Source organism: Sinocyclocheilus anshuiensis, unplaced genomic scaffold (assembly GCF_001515605.1).
Source record: "Sinocyclocheilus anshuiensis isolate Anshui unplaced genomic scaffold, SAMN03320099.WGS_v1.1 scaffold136, whole genome shotgun sequence".
In the NCBI taxonomy this organism is placed as follows: domain Eukaryota; kingdom Metazoa; phylum Chordata; class Actinopteri; order Cypriniformes; family Cyprinidae; genus Sinocyclocheilus; species Sinocyclocheilus anshuiensis.
Genome location: NW_015554074.1, coordinates 426,439 through 440,479, shown reverse-complemented (window position 1 = coordinate 440,479; position 14,041 = coordinate 426,439). Strand labels below are relative to the sequence as shown.

Here is a 14,041-nt window from a genome sequence, read left to right as displayed (position 1 = left end):
TGTGTCGTTGGTTACAAAGGGTCATTTGGAGTCTCCAAGTGGCCTTTTTTGGGAAGCGCCTAGACATAAACTTAGATAAACATGTGTAAAACACTCATTTTCGAAGGTATTATCAAATTTGAAATTTGGCTTGGTAAGGCTTCATTCTGTGATCCCATTGAATTTTCCATTTAATAGCTCACAGATATTGTCATCTGCAGGTTTTCTTTTTCCAAAAAAATTTTTGTTTTCTTTTTCAGTGTGTTCAAAGTTCTATTACTCAATACCAATAAGACTTACAGTGATTCTGTTGAGGAACACACCTCAGAGTGTCACCTTTCAAAAGAGACCAAAACCATGCATATACTCCAAATGGTTCAAGAACAGCATGCAATTTACTTTGGGTATGCCTTTTTTAGGCGTTTTAGGCAAATTTTACAGGAATGCTAAATTAAACAGCATTCTAATAAATTCCTATCAACCCTTTAAACATGAGGAGTAAGGTCACGGCAGCACATTGATGAAATTTTGCACATTCTTAATAGTAATAGTTATTACTATTAAAAATAGTAATAACCTTGTGAAATAGGAGGTCATATGCACTAATCAGTGGATTTGAATTTCATAAATTTTTAATGAATAGCAGGAATTTCTTATTACAGCTCTTTGTGTTTAAAGAGAACATAAAATAATGAGAATATATAAATAATAATGAAATAATCAGTTTAAACTAATAATCATCAACACAGCTTTGATGCATAAATCAAAGAGGCTTAATTTTCCTCAGCTGGTTTCACGTCTCTGTGTCATACATGTCTTTAAAAGCTTTAGCCATACACCGTAGCCCAAAAATGTTTTGATCAATTATCTGCACTTGAAAAAATGTATGAATGCCATTGCATTGGGTTACATCATATAAACCCAAGTGGCATTTATCTGTAAACATTAGAATGCTTCACAACAGCAGTTTGTTTTAAATTGTAAAATAATATATATGCTGTTCAGAATAATGACAAAGTATTTGGACATTTCTGATTGTCAAACAGTAGTAAAACATGTTCATAGTTAATGTAATGAGCTACACCTGTGCTTAATGTGCTAGGACACCTGTGTCTGAAGTCTGATATTCTGTCATCAAATGCAATGACAAGGATTGGATGCAGGAAATTCACAAATGAGAGAACGGGAGGGAAACGCTAATGAAACGTATAATAAACCGTGTTTGTTTTTACAGCTTTTGTTATTCACACTCTCTTTACTTTCAACCTTGCATGTTTGGTTCAGTGCAGATAATTCATTAGACTAAATGCGGTTCTAGCGTCATCTTGCAATTAAATAATTCAGACCATTTAGGGGTTTATAAAACACTGTCGTTGATTTCTGGTGAGGTCATTGAAGTTTCTTGCAAATGTGACAAATGGTTTCTCTCTTTTTTCTTTTTTTTTTGCACACTGGGCTTGTGTCCTAAAAACAACACTAGAATGCATTGCCTTTCCACTATCAGATAAAAAAATCTGCTTTTGGCAGATTATTCAAGCTGGTTAGACTAGGTAGTTAGAGACTTTTTGGAAATCTCTGAGTGTTCCTGGGAAATAAGCCATTTGTCAGTTGAAAACAAGCAGCCACACCCTTTGTGCTGCTTACACAGGCAGCCCATTGCAGGAGACGATTGCTTGAATGATTGTTTGCTTTTCCTCCTGATCTCAAGGAGCCTTTTCTCCCAGCTGCACTGTGATTTTCCACAAGTTAGCCTTGGGGTTTTAATGAAATGTTTGCATTAAACCGAGCCATATTTACTGAGAGCCGTGCAGTGGACCACAAAGGTCTTAGCTGTCTTCATTTTTAATCCGGACTCCTTGTGAAGATCTTGCAATAAGTGCATAAAACCCATTGCAAAGTAAAGAAAAGTGCTGCCTGCCCATGCAGAACTTGCTGCTACAATGCTGGCCTGTTCTGAGTGGTTGCCAGGGTGTTGCTATACGGTTGCTAAGGCATTCTGAGTGGACTATAATGTGGTTTATAGGGGTTTCTGGATGGTGACTTTCCTGTCCTCAAGTCTCTGGTTCTATTTATAATTCAGGTCTCTCCTATGCTTTTGCACACTCTTTATTGTCAGCTAGGTGAAAATTATAAGTCTGATTGCTTTGAAAAATAATAGCACACTTCTTCTCAATAAGCCACATCTTAAATATCACGTTATGTTCTGAAATGGGTTAGGTTTTTGTTGTGCCTGAGAAGAACCCATAAAAAATGATTTTCTATAATGTAATATAAATATTTATATTATAGGTGTAGTTCCATGCCAGTTATTTGGGAAAGCAATGTGTCAAATGTCCTTTGCAGATGTTTGCCTCTAATGTGAAAGTTTTCATGGGTTTCAGCACATTTGACAAACATACCTGTCTTTATCTTTGTAAAGATAGACCAGTTTGCACTGTGTGCAGTTATGTTTGGCTTACTCTCTATTACTGCCTTGAACAAGTAAGTAATCCATGTGACCTTGGTATGGCGCCTTGTATTTTTATGCGTCAAGCACTCGATGGCCATTATGAGGCTTTAGTTCCTGGAAGATTTGTTTGTATCGCCTGGATTCTTGTTCACACTACTGCTTTGCGCGCTATGTGCACTTTGCAACATGCTAATGTGTCTCAGAGCTTGGTGTGTCTTACTTTGAAGGAAATGTCACCTTCGTTTGAACCATGACTGAAACTGTTTTTTTTTTTTTGGTTTAACACATTCTTGTTAAAGCATCATGTTCTCTACTCTTTGTTTTCTTTAATGTAGCTACAGGGATTTACAGTTTACAGAGTCTCAGAATTGAATCTTATACCAGGCTTGTGGTAGTCATGTAGATCAAGCCAGCCAAGCATGCTTTTCAAGTCTAGTCTGAGCGGGCCTAGTGTCTGTTTGAAGACTGTGGAGCTTCATTTCTTTTCACCTTCAGTCTTGCTGGCACCAGGCCCAATTCTGTCACCAGACTGTTTTTTGTATTCTCTCAACAAGATGTGTCTTGCTGATAAATCAGTTTTATTTAATGTTGCCATAACCTTGTACACACTTGAGCTGGAGAGACGTGGCAGAATATTTTTGAGCCAAGCAAAGGCACAAAAGATCATGGTCATGGTATATTTTGAGGTATATCTGACACTCACACCAGTTTTTAACCCAAAAATATGAATGTAGAGTTGAGTATGGACAGTAGCCCTACCAAAGTTAAGAGGCTACTGAATAATCCCTGCCATTTCTATTGATCCCAGCTGTGGCTAAATTTAATAAAGCTACTGAATGTAATTCATGTCATGTTTAATTTGTAAAATTAAGTATTTTATTTCCCGTAAAAAGTACACTTAAGTGTTTCAAAGGACTTTGTCTAGCACGTGACTGTGCACGGGTTGTTTTGGGAATGATCTTAATGCTGCTTCAGTTCTGAACCCAAACATGCTGTAAATCACAATTTATTGTCCTGTGCCTTTCATTGAGGAGCCACATCAAAAAATAATCTAACCATCAAAAACTAAATGCAAAATGTTCTTAATAATATTCGTATCTGTTTTCTCAATATTGTTGTGAAGACAAAAATTTATTTGAATTTGAATTAATTTGAATTCCAGAAGATAATTTTCTGAAAAGAAGTTAATATCCTCTTAAAGTAAGGACAGTGTCCACTGTGTCTTAAATCTTGAATTTTAGAAGAAAATAAGATGTACTTATGTAAAATCTAAAATATTTGATAATGTCTTAAGAATTGTTCAAGAATTGAACTTACAAACCTCTTACAATTTATCCTATAATGAATTTTTTATTTTATTTTATTTCATTTTTTTTTAGTTTCTCAGCTGTTTGAAACATGCGTGTAAGATCCTGGAAAGAAAAACATGAATATACAGTACATAGGATTTCTGATTATTTTGTGTGTATAGTGTTACTGATTTGAAAAAGTCTCAACCACTGTTTAAATCAGACCTATGCCCTTGCACCTAGTTTCAAAAGATTTCTACTGATGTTCAGGCATACAAAAACATCTGAGATCTGCTTTTCTTAGCTTTAGGTTTCATTCTAACTGATCGACAGTAGTATCAGATACCAGAGAGGAGGTCCGTCTGATAGATTTATATCAATTTGGCTTCTTTAATGCATGCTCAGGTTCTTCAGCTGTTTTTTTCTGATATTGCAAGTCTGCCTTGGCCTTTGTATTACTGACTCCTAAATTGTTCCTCAGGGGCTGAACCTAGTTAGTTATGCAACCTGCATGTCTCCCTGCAAAAGTTTAACATAACAACTGAGCCTTTTTATGGACGTTTTGTCCTTGTTTGCCTTTCACTGTGTTGATTTAGTATTTTATTGTTGATCTAATGTCTAAAACTGTTCTCCAGGTGCCTGAGGTTATTAGCAGCATTAGACAGGTGTCCAAGGCTGCTCTTAAGGAGGAAAGCAAGCCCAAGCAAGAGAGTGACGAGTCTTTCTACAACTCCCAGAAATTCGAAGTGCTTTATTGTGGAAAAGTGACAGTCAACCACAAGAAAGCCCCTTCCACTCTGATTGACGACTGCATTGACAAATTCCGCCAACACGAGATTGAACGTAAGCGTCTGCGGCTCCTCAATGGCCAGCGCAGCTCCACTGAGGCCCCCGTGGAGTTCATTGTGGGTGACGACCCTCTAAGCTCCTCCCTTTGTGAAGTCGATGAACCTGAGCCCAACCTAAATGAGGAAGAACTGTCTGAGGTGGGCAATGGGAATCTGGACATGACTAGCTCATCCAGTACAGGCAGCCTACTGGGGTCCTTTGAATGTATCTTGGAGGACTCAGGTTTTGGGGAGCAGCAGGAGATTCGTACACGCTGTAATAGCCTGGCTGGCGGTCTACAGAAAAGGCCCAGAGAGACGGGCAAGGGATCGACACGAAGGAGACATGCTAGCGCGCCCAATAACGTGCAGCCGTCTGATGCTGACAAGAATCGCACAATGCTATTCCAGGTACTGCATGCAGAAACACGCTTACTTTTAGTCTGTGATTTCATAAACCTTGACAGGTGACTAAAAAAATGGAAATTCTTTCATTGTTTACTCATGTCGGAACACAAAAGATTTAATAAGTCTTTCAACTGTTTTTCACTTTCGAAGAAAGTCAATTCATTTTAGAGTTTTTATCCAAAGCAAACTTCAAAAAAAGTTAGATGGGTTTTTAAATGGCTCTTTTATAGTATTTTTATTTCATAGTATTTTTATAGTATCTCAGCCATGAAAATAGTCAATGAAGGTGGCGTGGTGTTAAAATGTCAACCAACCAACTTTCAACTGTTTTTGTCTATACAGTGAAAGTTAATAGATAACCCTCTACATTGCGAGTTAATTGCTCACAAATGCACCTTTCTAAATTTCTTGCTAGGCTACTGAATAATGTCTGTCTTTAGCCATTGCCTATTTCACTCACCAGTTAGGCTAAGAATAAGTTTATATTTTTACTGCATGTTGTGTCCTGCTTCAGGTCGCATACACGCCAGCTTCTAGAATACTCTGCCTTAGTGTTTGACAGGAAAGAATGCGTAATCTCATTTCAGGGCATGGGAAGAGCCGTTTAAAATTTAAATATCCAAAAAAAATAGAAATAGTTAACAAAAAATGTACTAGCCAATGGCCATTCTATTGCCAGTGTGTGCATAGAGGGTTGATGGAGTTCAAAACAACTTTGGACCACATTGACTTTCATTTTATGAAACACAAAAATGTTTTTAGTGCTCTATCTTGGGGTGAACTATCCCTTCAACGTTTAAAACAGGCCTATGCATGCAAATGTCTTCTCTTTGAGAGGGGAAGCGCTAAATCTTGCTAATTAGCATGCATGACAGTCATGCAGTCTCACATTTTCCTTTTAAACATTTTGGATATGTGTCTCTACAGTCATTTGGTTAAGAAATCAGTGGCAGCTTCTGTGACCTTGATGATAAGTAGAATTGTTTTGATGCAAATGCTGCTCTCAAAAAACACTGCATGCTGAGTTATCAGTTATCGGACATTTAGCTTGATATTTTTTTTGTTTTTGTTTCTGATGCTTCTTTCTCAGTAAGCAAAGTATGCTCTCAAATGGCTCTTTTGTGCAGGTTGGACGGTTTGAAGTGAATCTCATCAGCCCTGACACTAAATCTGTGGTTCTGGAGAAGAATTTTAAGGACATCTCGTCATGTTCACAGGTCTGTGTGTGTAAGGATTAGGTTTGTTTGGTTTTAGAGATAATCTCTTTCTCCCTCTCATATTTAATGTCACCATATGTTATCACACAGTGCTTTTCAAAACAAGTACCAAGCTACTGACAGGAGGTTTTGTAGCAGATTTTAGTTTAGAATATTTGTCTTGATTCTGAAATTCTCATAAAAAGATCAAACACTAAAAACATTTCTTACTGTTTTCTGTCTTATGTAAAAAATGCATGTTTTGAATGTGTATGTACACTGATGTGATCTGAATGTTAAGGCAATAAGTCACTCAATTTCATGAGTTACAGTGATTTTACCATAATTAAGGTATGTTTGTAGTAGGGCTGGACGATTAATCGAAAAGAAATCGAAACCGAAATTCAGAAACTCTCACCGACATAATTTTCCCATGTCGGTTATTTCGTTTTTTTAATCCTATTAATACTTCCCCTTAAAGGGGTCATATGATGATTTGGGTTGAACTGTTCTGGAACGGTGTTGTAAATACAACTTAACCACTGATTTCTAGTCATGTCCTCTTTTGGAAGGCCAAGCAAAGTAGTTTTGCTTTCACAACAAAACACACTGCACCTTCACGACATGGCGGCGCCGGCATGCACTCACGTGTTTTGCGTCTCGCACATGAGTGTCGCCGGCGCGTTAACAACGCCGCTCATCAATGTCAATTCCAAAACAGTGGACCGATCAGAAGACCCCGGAGGCGGGGCAAGCGCTGTGAGAAGCAACATTCATTATTTAAAACATTTGTTTACAGGAGATGCAAGTTATTATTTTCTACTTTTCGCATGACAATATTTAAAATGTATTTTGTTTGCAAGAAATGCTGGTTATTTTCTACTTTTGACATGGCAATATTCATTTATATTGTTTGCAAAAAATGAAAGTTATTTTCTATTATTTATTTTTTTTAGGAAACTTGCTTTTTACAATAAAACTGAAATGCGACTTTTTTCATAAGATGTCGTCATTTCAAGCAAGCTTTGATTTCAGTTGTTCGAAATATTCAACAAATAACCATAAATATTTTGTTTCCTTCAATTATTTTAAAATCACAAAGATAAGAAATGCACTCTTTCATTAGAAGAAAAAAAATCCCACATTTAATAGTGGAGTATTTTTATACTACAACCCTTTAAAGAACTATGAGGGCAAAAAAAAAACAATAATAAAAAAATATAATCGTTAAATAATCGTAATTGCGGTAAAGTGTTCAATTAATCGAGGTTTTGATTTTAGGTCAAATCGCCCAGCCCTAGTTTGTAGGCATTTTTACTTGCTAAAATCACTGTAAAACACATCTTTAAATGCTTATTGGGTCCATTGTTGTATAACACCAATGTTGAGTAAATAAAAATTTTGTGTATTATCATTAATAATAATATAAAATTCAACTGATGCACAGTCAGTTTCGAACATGTTTCATCCAATCAGATTTCAGAGGCAGAATCATTTGTTTTATAAAGTGAATAATTTTGCTGCTCTGTGTTGTTGTGTTGCATTGTGACTTGCAGCTCCATATAGTTATTTATCTTTTACGGATGCTGTTTTTTGTGCCTGCAGGCTGTTAAACAGACAGATCACTTTGGCTTTATATGTCGGGATGTGGTGGAGTCTGGCCCAGCCCAGTATGTGTGCTACGTGTTCCAGTGCGCTAGTGAGTCTCTGGTGAGTCCTGACCTGCTTGCAGCACCTGTTGTCCCCACACCGATTAATTATTTATCCTAAGCTACAATGGAAACAATGACTCTCCCTTGCCTATTTTGTGGATATTGCCTTTAGTATGCTGATTTCTCTACCAGCTAAATGCCACCCAGAGGATGAATAGAATCAGACCTATGTTTTTGCACACAGTGTCCCATTTTAATTGAGACAACTTCACAAATTAAATGTTTTATTATTAAATAATAATTTTCAGTGTAAGTCTATTACTGTATACATTTTTCACTTGTTTTGTGAATTTGACCACTTTTTTTTCTGCAAATGCTTTTCACAGGTGGATGAAGTAATGCTCACCTTGAAACAAGCCTTTACCACAGCAGCAGCTCTGCAGAGCTCCAAGAACCAAATCAAACTGTGCGAAGCTTGTCCAATGCATGACTTGCACAAGCTCTGTGAGAGAATAGAAGGTACAGCCACCAGCTTCCATCAACTCACTCAATGTCCTTGTCCCACATTTAGCACAATATTCCAGTGTGTTTCTCTCTCAATGTCCCAGGTTTGTATCCTCCCAGGGCGAAACTAGCCATTCAGAAGTACCTGTCCCAACTGAGCGACAACGAGCAGGTCAATATATTCGAGCGGGTGCAGGTAGGCACACAAGGAGAAATTTTGCAGACAAAGTAACTAAATATCTTTGAATTTCAATTCCTTATTACATATTTAGTTTGTATTTTCTCATGCATTAGAAAATGAAGCCAGCATCTGATCATGAAGAAAACGAGCTTGTGATTCTTCACCTCCGACAGCTGTGCGAGACCAAGCAGAAGTCTCATGTTCATATTGGAGAGGTTCCACAGGTAGCATAACTGCACAAACAACATAAATGCACCCCTTGCTTCACCCACCCACGCTGCCTTGCAGAGTCATGAAACTGTGACCTCTCTCTAATTGGATAAGACAGATTGGAAGTGTCATCTGAATACAGCTATAGATTAGAACAGAGCTCCTGAATAAATGCAGCTGCCCTGCTGAGTGTGTGGTGTGGTATGTTCTCAAAGTACTTCGCCTCTGGAAAAATTTCTCACTGCTTTTAAAGTTGACATGAAATCGAAATGAACCCTATTTACTTTCTTACTTTATATTCCTGGTCTTATTGTGAATGATTTATTATTATATAGTGCACGTTATAAGTTTCCTTTTCTGTTGATACCACTTAGCTTGGCTGTTTGGCTGTTAGTTAATGTGTATTAAATTATATATAATTATACATATTATATATTCATGTTATAAAGTATGTATGTGTGTATATTGATCAAGCATAATAGTAAAGACATCATTTAAAAAAAATCTATTTCATATAAATGCTGTTCTTTTGAACTTTCTATTCATCAAAGAAATATCAGTTTCCAAAAATAAAAATAAATAAAATAGCACAACTTTTCAGCTTTGATAGTAATAAAAAATGTTTCTTGAGCACCAAGTCAGCATATTAGAATGATTTCTAAAGGACCATATGACACTGAAAACTGTAAAAACAAATTCAGCTTTGCCATCACAGGAATACATTTTTGTATATTAAAATAGAAAACAATATTATAATAATGTGAAAATATATTTCACAGCATTGCTGTTTGCTACAATAGTTTTTCAATTTAATAATATATGTATGTATGAAAATAATAAATATAAAAATATATACAGGAATATTTGTATATACAGTATATTTGTTATATACATAATTGTCTGTATATAAAGACAGTTTTTATAAGGTGCTATGGAAACAATGAAATAATGACCTGTCCACCCTTTAAATTCTACAGTGGAAACAAGGGTTTTCTGGGACAAAAAGACACAATTAGCAAGGCTTCCAATGCACTCAGGCTGTGCTTTGAGCTCACTTGTGTTTGCTGTGGCAAAGTGTTGTTTTAGATGAGTAATGATTTGTCCCTGATGCCTGGTGGTCTTTCTTCCATCATTTTAAAATCTATTGAGTGAAATGTGAAGTGCAGAACACGATTTTCACGGATTTCTCAGAAAACTCTAGTTGTATGGCACATTCATTCTCACTTGCTCACTCTCTTTATACCTTTGTGTGACAGCAGAATGCTTCTGGCAGCACCGTGACCTCTGATAACTCCATTGTGGGCCGCATTAAACTGGACGTGTTCAAGAACAAAACCCGGAGTTCTCTGACAAGCTCCCTGGAGAACATCTTCTCAAGGGTATGTGTGTGTGTTGTGCGTCTATGTTTTAGTAGTCTGTGAATGGGGATTGACCCATTTACCCCACCCTTGTACAGAATAATACCTTTGTTTGTGTACATTATTATAATGAATCAACCATCTGCTGTATTTACTCACAAAACAATATCTATGTGTAAGGATAAAGCTAAGCTTGAATTGTACATTAGACATTTGTTTGTGTCTAATGTACAATTAAAAAAGGAACAGTTTACCTAAAAATTTAATTCTGCCATCATTTGCTCACAATCATGTTGTTCCAAACCTGTATGAATTTCTACAATGGAGCTCAAACAGATTCTTTTTTTTCGATGGCCACTGTTTGATTTTGTTACATGGAAAAGAGCAGCATTAATTTTTTTCAAAATGTCTTCTTTTGTGTTCCATGAAAGACAGAAATCATACAGGTTTGTGAATTATGAATGACATGTTGATTAAATGATGAGAGAATTTTTGTTTTATTTCTTTAAAGTGTGTGTAAATGTAAATCCTGACTTTCAAGCAGGTTGCTGTTGTTTCTATATTTTATTTGTTATTAAATATTTCTTCTCTAGGGGGCCAACCGTATGCGAATGCGTCTCGGCAGCATGGGAAGTTTTGACCGCGTGAGTATCACACAACACGTGAACACCAGGATCTGTCATTTTAACCCCAGCTCTTGTTCTCTCCCTGCCAAGAATCACGTCTCAGTTCTGCCCTGCCAGCAAGCATGTCTCTGTGGTGTCAGTTACCACCGCATGCTGAAATTAATACCAATGCTGGGTTATGATACACTACATGTTTTTCTGCATCACCTTGTGTAATATGATTGAATCTGGCCTGTCAGCCTGGTCAGGAAGTCTTGCTTATTGGCGGTGGCTTGTTTTGACCCTGTCTACCTCGCTGTCTCGGTGGGGTGTGAAATGTGAGGTGTGTGTGTGATGGTAAGCTGGACACGTCTCTATGGAAAACAAATCAGTCAGCTCTTCCTTCCCACAGGGTCCTCACATGGCCTCAGAGGCGCTGCCAATATGAGCACCTTCTCTCGTGCTTAAACTTCAGCTCTCAATAACATGATAGAATCCAGCAACTCCTTACTCATGGCTCTCTTCCATGTTCAATATGTACTGTGAATCATTTCTGAGAATCATTATCATATAGTGAAACTAAAATAGTGATGAAAATAATTGATTTAAAATGGATAGTCCACCCAAAAATGAAAATTATGTTATCATTTAGTCACTCCCATGTTGTCCAAATGACTTACTTAAAAATATATTTGAGAAATGTCTCTGTGTGTGTTTTTTTTTTAATTTATTTATTTTTACATACAATGGAAGTCAATGGTTAGCAGAACTGTTTGGTTACCAACATTCTTCAAAATAGCTTCCTTTGTTTTTAACAGAAAAAAAGTCATACAGTTTTGGGTGAGTAAATGATGACAATTTTCATTTTTGGGTGAACTGTCCCTTTAAACCATTTTTGTAAAATGAAATAAAATAATAATTAAATAAAATAATTACTAAAAGTACCAGTATTAATAAGATAAAAACCTAAACTAATGAAAGTGAGTGGAGAAAGTAATCAAAATAAAAAATTATCAATAAAAAATATAATTAATATATATTTTATAAGGTAATGGAAAACCTAGAATGTCAGGGAAGTTTATATATGAATATCTTTAAATTGATGTAGTGAATATCCATTTATCTAGTTATGCTCTGCTCTAAAATATTTAATAGGCTAAATATTGCTTAAAACTTAATCCCAAACAATAGTAATGTCTATTTTAATTTTTTTTTTTTAAATCTTTATCCAGAAATCGAAAACAACTGGAAAAATCATGGAAATTCATTGGTCATTGTGTTTAAACTCCAGTTGAAAAATTATGCATTTTATAACAAAAAAATATCAAACCAAGTCGTGTCCATAAACTGTGCTCAATCATTAAAAATTTGGTTATTACTTTATCGTCAGAACTAACTTTTCTTTTCTTATCCATTTGTACAATTACTTTTAGCCAACTGGTCCCAAATTTATCAAACTTAGGTTCCCATTCCCTTTGTGTTACCCTGCCAAGAGAACTATTATGCTGTTTGGATCATTTGTTTTTCCCAAATTTAGCTGTAGGCAGCTGTAGGAAGTGGACAGGGTTTGTGATTTGTGCGAGTGGAAGGAGAGAGAGCGTTGTGCAGCCGTTGCTGGTTTCCTGGCCCTGCTGTGTACTAACTCACAGGAGAGCATGGGTTCAGGAACCGCCATAGCGCAGGGACAGGAAACAGAGTGAGGAAGAGAGACCCTTCCTATAGCCATCATAGTAAACAGCAGCCAGAAACCTCCATTGTGCTGCGGTCCACCTCCAACGGCTCATGTGTGTCTGATGTGGCTCTGTGACACAGACTATTAACATACGATAGATCACAAAGTCACCAACACACTCCTGCTTGGGGAAGCGAACCGAGACTCAGGCTGGACGGGGAGAGCGAAAGCGCTGGGTGAGTCGAGAATCAGTAGTTAGATGTAGCTGGCAGCAAGTCACTTGTTTTGCTTTGTCTGAAACTTGAAGGTTGTACATGCATATCTCAGAAGATTGCTTGTTTCTGTCTGGTGAGTGGTTGGAATTTGAGGTTTGACTCTTGGATAAGCTGACTTTGTGGATTTTAAGGTTTGAGGAGACCTTGTCTGTATTGCATGTCAGGGTGTTGGGTCCATCTCATCACTGACCTGGTTCATTCTCTGTTCACCCAGCAGGGCGACTCCCCTGGTGACTCCCCACCTGGGACTCCACCCAGTTACACTGAGGAGGACCCAGATGCCCCGCAGTTCCGTCGCCGGGCGCACACCTTCAGCCACCCGCCCATCAAGAAGAAAATCTCCTTCACTGAGGTTTCCTTCCAGGCCTGTAAAGCTCCACTGCGCCGACAGCAGTCTTTGGCCCCAGAGCTGCTGCAGAACAGGTAATGCATCACTTCCTATTTGCTCTCATGTGATAAAGTCATATATCTTTCCATCTGTTTTTCAGCAGTCATGTGATATTCAGAACGTTGCAGCGATGTGCTGGCGTGCTGAAAACAGCTTGTTGATTTTATTTGCAAAATCATAAATATGGTTTAATACAATACATATAAACTGATAAATGAATGATTTTAGCATGAATGCTTACATGGAGAGAGCATGTGGCATGCTGTGTGTATTGCTGGACTTAGCACTAATTCAAATCATTTAGAAAATTACTAAAACTGAAGGATATGATGTTTGTGATTTTTATTGTTTGATGTTTTGTGATCTATATTTGTTATTTTTATGAATCAGCATTTTATTGATGGGATGATTGAGCCTGCCAATTGTTCTAAAAATTAGTTGAATTAATTATATGGCACTTAATTTAACCAGTATCAGCATTTTCTGAGAAATTCACCCAAATGAGGAGATTGTGTCGAAATATTATTAAGAATTTTTTGTTTTGTCATATAGTTCGTGTTTTGTGCACTCTATTACTTTTAATTACAACTATTTGTCATGTTTTTTTTGTTTTTGTTTTTAATCACTACAATACAGATTTTAGAAATGCACATATATCATAATGCTGGTTGATACCGATAAGCTGATAATTATTTGTATGTAAATTAGTGCTGGACGATATAGCAAAAAAAATTATCAACAATATAATGTTTCATATCGTTCGGTATCGATATGGGGACATAATTACTGATTATAATGACTTATACTGTCTTTTTACGTGTTGCGTTGCGTTGCATTGCGCCGCGCCGCGCCACGTAAACATAAAACCATGTCTGCATTTGTGATCGGAGAAATACAAACAACAAGCCCTATAAATATAAAATTTCTAGTCGTGTCCATTTTTGGAAGGCCAAACAAAGTAGTTTAGTTTCACCGTCACACACGGCGGCCTTGAGTGAGCAGAGGCCAGAGGGCTAGAGTGAGCAGAGGCGGCGGGCTTGAGAACGGC

At 36.9% G+C, this 14,041-nt stretch overlaps 1 protein-coding gene across 7 annotated transcripts in view; it reads left to right on the top strand.

Annotated features, from left to right (window-relative positions):
* LOC107668890 (TBC1 domain family member 4-like) overlaps nt 1-14,041 on the top strand; it is a 36,252-nt gene that overhangs the window by 5,831 nt on the left and 16,380 nt on the right. For 4 of the 7 annotated variants that reach the window (XM_016460932.1, XM_016460930.1, XM_016460934.1 and 1 more), the window contains 9 exons: nt 4,353-4,955; nt 6,080-6,169; nt 7,754-7,858; nt 8,187-8,319; nt 8,409-8,500; nt 8,599-8,709; nt 9,952-10,074; nt 10,647-10,697; nt 12,820-13,028. In XM_016460932.1, the coding sequence (XP_016316418.1) occupies nt 4,353-4,955; nt 6,080-6,169; nt 7,754-7,858; nt 8,187-8,319; nt 8,409-8,500; nt 8,599-8,709; nt 9,952-10,074; nt 10,647-10,697; nt 12,820-13,028 (1,517 nt within the window). The remainder of the gene's footprint in view (nt 1-4,352; nt 4,956-6,079; nt 6,170-7,753; nt 7,859-8,186; nt 8,320-8,408; nt 8,501-8,598; nt 8,710-9,951; nt 10,075-10,646; nt 10,698-12,819; nt 13,029-14,041) is intronic. The other 3 variants (XM_016460937.1, XM_016460931.1, XM_016460933.1) reach the window with 2 other exon arrangements.